Raw genomic sequence first — 13,001 nt, forward strand, 5'->3', positions numbered from 1 at the left:
CCATTTAAAAATAAATAAATAAATAAATAGAATCTGAAAAAAGAAAACACAGGCACTGAGAAATAATTTTCTTTTTTATTAAAAACATTATTGCTAGTTACATAATTCATTCATAAATGAGAATGTGCAACTTTAAGAGCCAAGGCAAAGAGATTACATTAGTCAACAATCTGTTTTTTTCCTTCCCATTAGTGTATCTGATGATGGCGTTGGAGGATTTCTGTTCAGCTAACTTGGTTTTGCTTTCAATTAAGACAAACTGTTTTCAATCAAACAAAAAAAGAAAAAAAAGATTGCATATGCATTCACCCAGAGCACCCAAAACAATTAAACCCAAATCAATATATATATAAAAAATAATAATACATAAAACCATTAAAATTAACAAATATTCTCTTGTATATATAGTTTAAATGTGCTTTTACTTTTTTCTTGATTTTATCTAATAGATTCTGGTCTATGCCTCTCTTTCTAACACTAGCCCTCGCTCGCTATCATTTTCATCTTTCAGTCAGTCCAATCTTGAAGACAGCTCGTTAATTTGAGAAAAGGAGGCTGTCATATTTCAACTGGCATGAAAAAAGGAGGTTAAAAAAAGAAGAAAAGAAAAATCACACTTTACAACCCCGTAGTGCTTCTTTTAATCATCCACGCAGTAAGTATCTACATCTCACTCGGCACTAAGAATAAGCATTCCTCTTCAGAACAAACATCGTACTAAAGAAATGTGGGCAAAAAAAAAAAAACAGACAGCACTGTGTCGATCTGTAGTCTTAAAGCCAGGCAGGCTATGGATTTGTGAAGCAGTGAGTTATACAGAACTCAAGAGTTTAATTTAAAAAAGAAAAAAAAAAAAAGAAATATCCAATAACATACAAGATCGCATATTCTTGCAGAATAAAAACTTCTGAGTTCTATATACAGTACTCCCAAATTGTACGCTGCTGTGAAAAAAAAAAAAAAACAACTTGACCAGTTACCCAGGTCACGCTGGACACACCCATGAGACCCATCCTGAATAAGCGAGGCACTCCAGTTAGCCCACGATTAAAGACAATCTTGCATATGTACACATTCATAAGATTATGGACCTGCAGATAAGGAAATGCGCCCACCGGATCCTTGAGATATCCACTGAGAATTACCAAGAAAAAGGGGGGTGCATTTAACAGAAAGATCACTTTAGAAATTGCCGTCTGTTCCAACAAGGAGGAGAATCATTCGTCTGCTTTATTTCTGGCTGTATAACTAACCTTGTACAGTTGTGGATCATCACAATCAAATGCAGAAAAAAGCAGCACGCCCGTGCATCTCTGGGCTGTCACCAACACAAGATGCCAACAGAACAAAGCGGATGACAAGTTTTCAGTGTGGCTGCTGGAGAAAAGTCTGAGTGTGCCATGTTGCGCGTTAGCAGTGGCAGTCACAGCAGTAGCAGTGTCATTTGGCACGCGTACGTAACTAAAAGTACACAGCAAAGCGAGTAGAGGAACAACCGCTACCAAAACAGAAGCAGAAGCTGTACACATATCTAATTAGACAGATAAATACAAGATCCCAGCGGTAGGAAATTACTCATATTTTGTAGTGTGTGACCATTAAGGAAAGAGAGAGAGAGAGAAAACCTTGATTTCTTCAAAACAGAGTGTGTTAGCCATTTATGGAAAATCTCACCATAAAGTGTCCTGATATGATTCCAACAGTTCCTTTTTAATTAGTTTAATTAGTCTTTGCTCTGACCTCCGAGAAAATACCAAAGAAGCCACAGTCTCAAAGAAAGAGAGCATTAGTGTTGTCCAAGCAAGCTGTAGTGCTGATGGAGTGGTTTTGGAGTCAAGTGGTCGTAGTGTCACATCCGGCTGTCCACAGGGAATGCAGAGCATCGTCAGTTTTCCATATGGTTTCATTCTAGTGTTTGAACTGCAATGGAGGAATGTAACAGAGAGACAGAGGGAAGAAGAGAAGCTGCAAGAGAGCGAGTGTAAGGGATGAAGTTTAGTCATGTCGGTAGTGTAGCGGTAGTCCCCCATTGTCAGTTCAGCAAGGGCAGTAAGTGGGAGGAGGCTGTCGTCTTGTGATGCACACAATCAGTTTTTCTGCAAGAGAAGAAGAAGTACAAGTGTGTGAACGGATCACATGGAGCGGCTAAGGGCGAGGCAGCCATGCCTGGGTGGAAAGAATCACACTTTTAAAGAAAAATTAATTATTTAAAAAATACAATACAGTGAGTAAAAACGTTACTTAACATTGGACAAAACGAAAAATTACAAACTGTGCAAAGCAGAGGTAACAAAAAATGTGTGTATATAAGATCCAAGGAACCACGAAAAATAAAGATTTGACACTTTTCACCAGCAGGGGGAGCAAAACAGTCTAAAAATAGTAAAATGGAAGCTCATTAAAAATCCAAATCACAATTAGAAACACACAAATATTCACAAATCTTACTACAAAACTAATATTAGGCCATGCGGTGAGTTGTGAGAGCAGCCAGTGGGACACACATACCATGCGGTGACATGCAGTGTGACACAGTGGGTGTAGCCTAACCATCGTAAGAATCCATTAGAGGCAAGGAGGCCTGCCTCTCCCCATACATCCCTCCCTGGGAGAGAGAGACAAAAAGAAAGAGGAGAGAAGGACAGATAAAGATGAGGAGAGATAAGAGTCCAAAGGAGTGGGTGAATAAAGAGGGTTTAGTGTGAAAATCCAAAGAGGAGGTGAGTAGACACAGAAGGGGGAAAAGTGGAGGGAGTTCAGGATGACGAAAGACAGAAGAGTTGCGACATGTTAGTGCAATGTTAGGTCCTGTTTTAAGGTTGGAAAAAAAGGGACAAGGGTGAGAAATAACGCACAAGATAAAGATCAACTCCTGTGCTGTACCGAGACATGCATCAACATGCTGCCTGTGGGTGTGTGTGAGAACATGTCCATTCACACGGTAACTTTCTGGGAAACCAGTGTGTGAAATTAACACGATTAATAGTTTTTGCCCTTTACATTCATTGAACAACAACTTTAGCAGCTTGTGAGAGCGCAGACTGAACTCAGATGGCGCCTAAAGTCAGGTGAAGCACTGCAGCTATAGCACAGCTCTGTGATTTTGGCTTCTCGGATCAGCAATCCTCAACCCCAAAATATTCCATTTATAATCAAAAACAACAACAAGGTGTGAACTGGCTAGATAACTTTAAAAATTAAGTGAGCATTACGTTACATTGGGGTCAGGAGAGAGATGTAGCAAAGAGCAAAGTGCATGTTAGGAGTGAGGCAGTAAATTCTCAGTAAAGGTGCAGACATGCGGGCTTATGTCTCTAGGCAAAGGTGTGAGGAGTGTCAGTGTGTGTCATGAGGTTGGCCAATACCTGATCTAAATCTTTGTCAGTAGGTCCGAGTGTGTTATCCAGAGTGTTCCTTCTCCCCGTCTGGTCCAGTGTGGAGTAGGCATCTGAAGAGGAGAAGCACGTGTTTAATTGGTACTTCCAATAAATACACAAAGGGCGTAGAATATGGAGCTGGCAGGAAAGAGAAAAAGAAGAAGACCGCAGAGGAGATTTATGATGTAGTGAAGGAAGACATGCAGTGGGTTAGTGTGACAGAGGAGGATCCTAGGGACAGAGGCAGATGGTCCGCTGTGCTGACTCAAAGGCAGCAGCTGGAAGTCAGTGATGACTTGATGCCAATGAAAGCAAAGGCATGTCGGACAGTTGTATCTGTTTGTGTGTTTTGTGTTTGCACACTTGCCTGGTCCCATGTCATTCATTGGAATCATTTCCCGGTCACTTTTGCCACCTGTGTGTCAGAGAAATATTAAAACAGTCAGAAATACATGTATTGCTCTGTAATTCTAAAGAATTAAGTCGAGACAAATACATTTTTTTAATGCAACCAAAGTGCTCAACAGGTAATAAATAAATAAATAAATAAATAAATAAATAAATAAATAAATAAATAAATCACCACAACTAAAACAAAAGTAAAAGCAAATGTCCACATTCAGTCTACTTTGAAATTCAAAGAATGAAACTGTTTTTAAATCAGTACTAAAAATGTCCTGTGTTGACATTTCAACAAAAATTGCCACACACTTCCGGAGGCCCGGTCCCTTCTATACCTTAAACCTGACCTCAGTACTCAGGGAGGAGTCAGGCGGGTCCCACACACACAGTAAAAAACAAAAACATGCAAAAATCACTTAGAAAACTGACTGGGAGGCAGTGCAGATCAAATATGCTTTCACTATTCTTGAAAATTCCCCATGTAGCAAAGCTGTAAATGTAATGAATCGAAAGTTGGCTGAGATGAGTAACTCCATATCTGCAAACAGCCCGTTATCATTCTGCACAATCAACTTCCGAGTTGCAGTCATGCAGAGGAATCATTCAGACTCAAGTTTAGAGAGATCTAAGACGGAAATTATGTGAAACTCTGAATAGATATTTAAAAGGCCAATTTGAATAACAACTGACACCACTACATAATTTATTTTATAAAAACAAGAAGACTGGTAACAATCATTACACTGAAACCTTTTAAGCAAAGTGGCGGCTATTTTGACTCCTACCACTGACCTTTGTCTATAAGCGGCAGAGTGCTTTCCTCATATCCGTTGGGTTTGTTGGTGGGAGGGTTTAAGTTGACCATGAAATCTGTCTTCTTCCAGCCATCCTTTTCCAAAGTGCGCCGCAGGTCCTTGTAGCCCCAAACTGTCTGCAGCACTAGGCCGGCTCCACGCACCTCCCGATCTGAACGATTACTAAAGACGAGAGGGACAGAGAGGGAGAAAGGTGCAATTTATGAAAATAACCCGTTATAGCAATTTCAAGATGCTCTAAAACGTGGACAGAAAAAATTATCCAAATGATCTGTATCCATCTGTCACTGCGTACCCATCCTTGTTGATGAGCACCAGTCTCTCGATGCCATTAGCAGCCCTGAGAGTCTTGGCTGCTTCCACACTGGAGCCCAGCACCTCATGGAGCGTGCTCAGTATAGACACCACCGTCTCTTCTGACACTGCTCGCACTGGCTGACTCTGACCAGCACCAGGCAGGTTATTTACCAGGTTAGGCACCGCATGTTTACCTGACAACACAGGGAAGATTAAGATTGCAGCATACTTACAACTGCTAACACTGGTATGTAATAAAGCTGGGGATTTTTTTTTTAAACTCTGGTTAAAACCTTTTTACTGAAGCTCAGTTAGACAAAGAGTTAAATGTGTCACCTAGTAGCTCTTTGTTTCGTCCATCAATGGCCAGGTTGCGAAGGGCTCCGGACATGGCTCGGACTACGCGGTCGTTGTTATGAGCCAGCTGCTCCGTCATCATGGATAAACCTTTCTCCCTGCGCACCAAGGCACGGATGCATCTGCCATACTACAGACACACAAAGTGCTTTTATTGATTTAGAAGACCATCTTAACGACCATTGCTGCTAAATCTCGTGCTTGGTTTTTAACAGACTTTTCACTCAGTGGGTTACTGTTACCTGTCAAACGCTACTTACACAGGGTAAAATAAGTATTGGATACATCACCAATTTTCTAAGTAAATATATTTCTAAAGCTGTCACTGATATGAAATTATCACCAGATGTTGATAACAACACATCCACTCCACACATGCAAAGAAGTCAAAGAAAAACAGCCCCATACCATGTTGTTCCCACCTCCAAACTTCACTGCTGTTGTGGTGTTTTTGGGATGAGTTGCGGTGCCTTTTGACCTCTAAACATGGTGTTTATTATGGTACCAAAAGAGTTCCATTTTAGTCGCATCTGACCAGACTACATTTTCCAAGTATTTCACAGGCTTCTCTAAATGCTGTCCACTTCTGTATTATGGCTCCAACAGCGCATCATGAGCGGATCTTAATTTTGACTAAGTAGCAGAACTGCTTTCTAATTACTGATAGATTTCAGGCGTGTCATGATGTTCCACACCTCCCTTTCTTCAGGAGTTCAATACCTTTTCCCTCTGTCATTTCTAATTATTGCACATAATAATTTAGGGACACCTACGGTTTGATTTTTTGCATGTGTGGACTGGATGAGTTGTTACCATCCAGTGAGTTGTTGCTTTTGATGTAAGAGAACTAGCAGCTCGGAGACCCTCTAAAATAACTGAGTTTATCACCCTCTCTCTAAAGCTGAACCCAACCTTCAGAGGAAGCTTGTTCCTGCTGCTTTGACCTGTAGCTCTAGGCCATATGTAAGCATAGGAATGTAGATCAACCAGTAAACCAATACTTCAGCTCTTTAGGTGGAGTGTTGACTAAACAAATACCACTGATTTTTCTCATGTGCACAAAGTCAAAATAATTGTGTGTTACATTACAGATAACCTCTAAGAACAGACAAATCTAATACAAATCCTCACATAGAGTGTTTACTAATGTTCCTGAAATAACCTTTGATTGCAATGACTAATGTTAAAACAGCACCATTTATTCCAACTTCCCAATCTGGTTTATTTACTTAGCACATAAAGTTCTGGTACTGTAAAATCGAAAAAGATCAGTATAGATGGCAGTTCTTACAGTCCAGTGTCCAGCGCACAGGTTCTGAATAGCTCCAGCTGAAGCTTCCAACACTGTGGCGTTTTGGGACTCCTTCACCAGAGACATGTAGATGCGAACCACCTCCGGCTGATACAAGAGCTCATAGCCTACAGGAAACAGGCAGAGAGTGGACACGTGTGTGATGGGAACATTGATAATGTAACAGGTCCTTCATAAAGAAATAATCTTTCAGGAGTATAAAATACAGACATATTAATTATTGAACAATATGTGCAGGGATATGTTAAGTAGTAATTCTTGAAAATCAAACAGGATAAGTGTTCCTGAATGTGGTATCAAGATGGAGTGATATCTGTTCTTTATCCAAGTACACAGACGGTTTTCTTTATGCCACCCTCCAGATAAGAACACAGCAAACGTCTATACTATCATCAAGCCGATAGGCACTCGGTAAGGGCTTCAGTAGAGACAAAACAAATGGTGCCCAACTGTCTGCTCATTAAGCTCCAAAAGCCTTGGACAGAAGATCTTCCTCCAAATATTAACTCTTAAAACAGCAGAGACGATTGATGGAGAAGCAGAAGACTCACCAGCGCAGGAGGAGCCTGACCACTATCACACCTACATTTGTCATAGTATAATAAATCTTCCTTTACATCAAACCCTGCGATAGAGAGAACGTCTCTGTTGTGGTGTCCTGAAAGCCTCTTAAAGCACAGCGAGTCCAATCAGAGAAAAGGGCAGAGATCCCGTGTGTGTCTGTCTGTGAGATTGTTTCCACATGAATGCAAACAACATCCACTACTCCTAATCTCCCATGAAAAAGTGCACAACGACAACAGCTCATTCCAGAAGCACGTTGTGATGACGTATGAAGTCGAAAACGACAAGAGAGGCAGAAATCTGCAAAACTTTCAAAAAGCAAAGGCTGTAACTCATTTCCTTTACTGTCCACATCCACTTCCTGTCTTTCTTTTAGCGCTCACATTGGCTGCCCTTACATGACCCCTCTGCTCAACAGGACATCATCTCATGAGTATTCATGGTCCAGATTTAGATTTTTGTCCTGTAGATTATTCTAAGCTGTATTGCAACAACAGTCGTATGTCACAAAATTCTGTTTCCAAATTCTAATTACAGAAAGTATACTATAAACAATGCATCACCAGTTGTTGATGCATTATTGCCATTTGCAATCAAAAAGAGTGGTCCTCTGAGTCCATGTGGATGGAGCGAGGTACAGCTTACATCAAACTGCGCGTGCAGTAGCAAAGCCAGAGCAAACTACATTTTCAGAAGTCCGAGCGCTTTATCAGTTGACAACATATTTGGTGTCAAAAAAAACCCACCAAGTTTACCTGGCATTTGTAACAAATAAGAGATAACTCAGGTGTACTATGACATCCTCTCTACATGTCTGCCTGTGAATGGAGCTGTGGCAAACAGTCATCTAAAGGTGGATTACGTCTGAATGAGAGACCGCTGTCACCACAACACGTTCAGTGTTTTGAACCCCATTTCTATAAAGGCTTAATTCAATAAAAGTTGTTCATAGAGCCTTTGCTTACCTTGAGCAGGTGAGGTCCTTTTTGGAATGTCTATTGTATCATCAGCTGTATCCTCATCTTTCCTTCCTGGAAGCAACATTAAACATTAGCATCAACAAAAATGCCAAAACAATCTGCTGTTGACACCGAGTGTGATGTTTCAGACTGACACATGCGCTGTTAGTACATGCGTTCTGATTTGGTTAGACACGTGCTCTTCAGGGCAAACACGAAGATTTAAAAACTACAGTGCACGTTCTACAAGTGTTCCGCTATTAAGAAATAGGCCATGTTAGTGCTAGTAAAACATTTCTGTTATCTAAGCCATGATCCTACTGCACCCACTCCAAGACAAAAGTACAAAGCAGAAGTAAAGTGCATAGCCAGGTAAAGAAAGCTTACCTTTGGAAAACCACTCATCTGCAGCCAGGCCGAAGGAGGATGTAGGGCAGGGAGGGGAAAGAGAAGAGCAGCAGAACAGGAGGAAGAGAGAGCATTTAAGTAAAAAGGAAAGCAGCCGTAATTGAGTCACTCAGTAAACACCTGTTTACACCCCAAAAGCAGCACTGCCACCACTCAGAATCAGCATGTGACATGCCATGTATGAAGGCCAGATAAAGCAAATGCAGGGAAACGCCCAAACCAAACAAGTAATTTCATATTCACATAAAATTGTACATCAAATGTATTAATAACGTACAAGTGTAGAGTAGCTACAAACACATAATAACTACCTGCAGCAGCCTGAGTTTAGTTGTGCCCTACCACCTCACACTCACTCTTATATCATCAGTCACTATCTTCTAAAAGTAAAGAGTCAAATCAGAAATAAAGGGGAAAAAATAAAACTAAAAAAACTAAACATTTGACATATTTATACCAACATTAACACATGGTTGTTGCAATTGACTTTGTAATACAAAGCCAGCAAATTGTAGTGGGGGCTGTAGTCTGACAAAAACAAATCAATACTCTCGGTGAAACACAAACAGAGCAGCTGAAGAGAGGATAGGATTTCTCTAAGGGGGGGAGGGGTTAACATTCCTGTGCTGATGACTGGCTTTGTTTGTGTAATGTGTTTGTCTAAGATTGTGTGTATGTGCAAGTATCAGCTCAGTGAGATGATGTGACCTCACCAAATGCTCTCGATACTGAATGAAAACTACGCTATCTCTGTCTGTCTAAGGCACACACCTTTGCTCTTGCGGGAACCGAAGCAACTGCCCTTATTGCTGGAGTAGGCGGGGCCTTGGTGGTTTGGTGTGGCCTCCAGGTAGCGCTCAGGGTTGGGGATTTCACGGTGCACTTGGTAGGACAGGTTCCTCAGCAGACACACACAGTTCTCTGTCAACTGCAGAGATGGAGAGAAAGTTAAGAATCAAAACGCCGCTTTTCTCATTGTAAATTCACAGGTAAATGTTACTGAACACACAAAAGCAACAAGGATCAAACAAATGTGTCAAAGGATTTAATCAATCAGAAATCCACATACCTTATTGTCCACATCTTTACAGTCAATCTGGGACTTGACAATGTACATGAGCGAGTCGACCAATCCCGTGCACTCCCTGAGCTTCCTCCTCGCCTCACTTCGCTCTGAACTCACATTTCTTTAATCGAGAGGAAAGTTAAAAAGAGGAGAAACAAGAACGCAGATTAGAAGAGGTTAAAGGGGAGCGGAAGGAGTCTGCTATAGTGACTACAAAAGGATTCCAGCACATAATGCCCGAGCACACCCCCATTAAGTTTGAATGAAACTCCTGTTAAATGTACTAGTTTACAAAGAGAGTACAGTTTGACAAGATCGAGTTACATCTCTGGGCCAATTTTCTCAACTGCTCTCTGACTCAGCCGCACTTAAAAGATTCAAGAGAGCTGGAAAACTGAGTGTCGTGGCCTTTCGTCTTTTATGTTTCCCGTCGGCAGACACACCCTTTCACATAATACCAGGACACATTCTCTTTCACTGCACAGGGCGCTCATCTGACTTCACTACATAGTTTGAGAAGTTTATTTACATGCTGCGGTAGGCACACATTTAAAATAAAAATAAAAAAATGCTGACCGAATCAAATCAGGACAGCGGCAGGAAAAAGAAAAAGAGTGTCCCGGTTTTCAAAAAACGACGCTTGAAATTTGCTAAACTTATTTCAAACAAACGGAAAAAAGCAAGACAATATCTATTTACATATGTAAATAAAATAGTGTTTGACCCTAATCCTCTTCACTAACCTTAGCTATAAAAGAAGCCACATAAGGCAGACATTAAACATGTGTGCCACTGTTCACGATATGCCTGCATGACTTCTGGAGCCATAAAAGTTTAACTCTGCCTTCCATCTGTCGTTTACAGTTCGACAGCGAAGTGACACGGAATCATAAAGTGAAAGTAAAGGTTAGATTTACAGTCACAGAGATGAATATTTTCAGGAAAATCCACTAAGTATTAAAACTTAAAGAGGAATTTCCTGAGTAAATACAGTCATTAAATACTCTGCAGAAAACAAGTTCTCTGTCAAAGATCTCCTACAAGTCTTGAATTGAAGAGAAAAAAAAAAATAGCTTTAAACAGAAATGACACACTCATCGTTTCAATGACCCATATGTAGATAGCCAGTTTTGGGCATGTGGTAGCCACTATAATTTATACTATAATTAGGGCACTCATATTGCTGTGTATATACATATCCATTAAGGCAAAACAAACTGCACTCATAATGACCTTAAATTAACCACTAAACCCAGCAGTGCAACTGAAGCTTTACTGACACAAAATCTCTGCACAACACTCCCCGTCTATTTGGCAACAATGAAGAGAGCGTTCTTGTTTGTCTGAATATTGTTAAGTGGAATTAGAAATGGACAAAAGCTTGTAGGAGCTTGGCATTCCCACTCCATGTGAGCTCTACTCTTCAACTGGTCTGAACAACGTGAGCTGAGAAATTGCAGAGTTTGGCTGCAGGAAGGCCAATTACAACGTGCTACAATTGTCTGGGTCAAAAGGCGTAGTGACCCAGCACTAACTATGTCACAAACACGCTAGTACAACCGCCCAATTTTTAAGAGATTGTTTAGCTCTGGCATCTCCTGCGTAATGTCAGGCTGAAATTTTGAATTTATTTATTTAAAAAGGGACAGTGCGGTTTAACATAGTTCAAGTGCAAGACATGAAACTGATGTACCGCACATAGGTTTATAGCTGCTGCTAATTTTCAACAATTGTCTCTTGTTGGGCTTACAATCTAAATAGATACATTTTTCAATAAAACATACATTTTCATAAAACCATATTACATCATAAATACAATTACAATTAATAGACAATAATTTAAAATAAAATTAAAATCATCAGTTAAAATGACTACAACTTTGATTTCCCTTTAACCACACTTTAACCTTCAATGTAAAGGATCTAATGTCTGTAATCAATTTGATATCGGTTGGAAGTGTGTTCCACGGGTGGCAAGCCTTTATAGAAAAAGCTGACTGACCGAATGTAGATCTGCGATATAATATCTTGCAGTTGCCGTTCACCTTACTCCTAGTAATACGATTACCATCTTGTCTCTGGATGTATCTATTGAGACACTCTGGGGCCATCCTATTTATACATTTAAAAACTAATTTAAGAAAACACAGATGATTAAAACTCTTAAAACTAAGTAGATTATATTTCTTTAAAGTGTGACAGCGATGCCACCGAACAGATTTTTTTTATCCATTATTTTTAAAGACTGGTTATATAAGGATACCACAGGCTGAATTGTAGATGGTGCTGCTTGGGTCCAAACTGTCATACAATATGAAAAATGAGAAAATATCATAGAATGCATAAATAACTGAGCTGCTGAAGTGGGTATATAGTGCCAAGTTAACTTAAAACAATTCAGATGCTGTCCAGACCATTTCTGTAAATACTGAACTTTCTAAATCCTCAAGATAAGATGCGTTTCCACACCTGCGAGTAACCCTTTTATAATTAGACTTATGGCTGAGGGAAATTACAGATAACAGAGACAGGCCTGAACATACTGTTTATACTAGAAAAGTCAATGCCCCACTGTCCTCTGCTTGCCCCCCTCCCAGTAATCTCTGAAATTCCCTTCCTGTCACCCCACCCTCCCCTCCTGATAGCTCAGTTACTGGGCAATTTTTCTTTTCTTTGATATATAACTGACATTTAACCCAGAAGTGTTTACATGTATTAGTAATTAGAGTAAGAGTCTTTAACATGAAAAATATCTTTGATGCATCACTCCAATATATTCACTTTTTTAAGTCTGAATTTTTGAATCTGCTTGGAGTTTTTGTTCCTTCTACAGAAAAGGTTGTTTTAATTAAAACATGCTTCTCCTACACATGTATGTATTTACACATAGCATCTTATAAAGACCAAGTAAATAGAGCTCTGATTTTTTTTTTAAAAAAGAAAAAGTTTTGAGTTTAATCTGACTGAAGACAATTGTCTTCAGTATTTTGTTTTATTATGACTCTACCATCATTCTTCATCTTCACTATGCCTACTCCATGATGCATTTCCTGCTCTTCTGCTCTGTTAGCGCATCATTGCTTCCATCCTCCCTCACACATCCCACTGCTCTGTCAGTCTGTTGACCTGGCAACTTTCCACTTTCTTTTCCCAGCTACATATCTTGCTTCTCTAATGTTGCTTCCATCCTTCCTTTGCTCCATACCTCAGGCAGCCTGCTGTGTTGGTGAGGGCAGTCTCCCATTCAAGATGTCTGGGCTTGCAGTTTTCCTCCCCACCACCTGCTCCGTTGCTCCCTCGCTCCCAGCCTGAATGGGGAACCATCACCTCGTCGGAGAGGGCGTGCAATGCATGGTCCACAATCTCCATTTTCACAGAATCATGAGACGACAAGTTCCACAGCGTTCCTTCAGGGGAGAAGAAGAAAAAAAATGTTTGTTTTTT

General features: G+C 40.3%; 1 protein-coding gene across 10 annotated transcripts in view; it reads right to left on the reverse strand.

The window, feature by feature from the left end:
• Window positions 1–61: 61 nt before the first annotated feature.
• The window catches only part of ctnnd1 (catenin (cadherin-associated protein), delta 1), a 32,990-nt gene continuing 20,050 nt past the window's right edge, over window positions 62–13,001 (reverse strand). For 7 of the 10 annotated variants that reach the window (XM_040004696.1, XM_040004688.1, XM_040004689.1 and 4 more), the window contains 13 exons: window positions 12,763–12,964; window positions 9,561–9,678; window positions 9,263–9,419; window positions 8,471–8,488; window positions 8,090–8,155; window positions 6,540–6,667; window positions 5,228–5,378; window positions 4,890–5,085; window positions 4,572–4,756; window positions 3,745–3,792; window positions 3,366–3,448; window positions 2,551–2,605; window positions 62–2,096 (listed from right to left, as the gene is read on the reverse strand). In XM_040004696.1, the coding sequence (XP_039860630.1) occupies window positions 2,038–2,096; window positions 2,551–2,605; window positions 3,366–3,448; window positions 3,745–3,792; window positions 4,572–4,756; window positions 4,890–5,085; window positions 5,228–5,378; window positions 6,540–6,667; window positions 8,090–8,155; window positions 8,471–8,488; window positions 9,263–9,419; window positions 9,561–9,678; window positions 12,763–12,964 (1,466 nt within the window). In that variant the 3' untranslated portion in view covers window positions 62–2,037. Of the gene's footprint in view, window positions 2,097–2,508; window positions 2,606–3,365; window positions 3,449–3,744; window positions 3,793–4,571; window positions 4,757–4,889; window positions 5,086–5,227; window positions 5,379–6,539; window positions 6,668–8,089; window positions 8,156–8,470; window positions 8,489–9,262; window positions 9,420–9,560; window positions 9,679–12,762; window positions 12,965–13,001 lie in introns of all 10 variants that reach the window. The other 3 variants (XM_040004692.1, XM_040004690.1, XM_040004693.1) reach the window with 3 other exon arrangements.

The sequence above is a fragment of the Simochromis diagramma genome, unplaced genomic scaffold (genome assembly GCF_900408965.1).
Source record: "Simochromis diagramma unplaced genomic scaffold, fSimDia1.1 OVJJ01000487.1, whole genome shotgun sequence".
Taxonomy (NCBI): Eukaryota; Metazoa; Chordata; class Actinopteri; order Cichliformes; family Cichlidae; genus Simochromis; species Simochromis diagramma.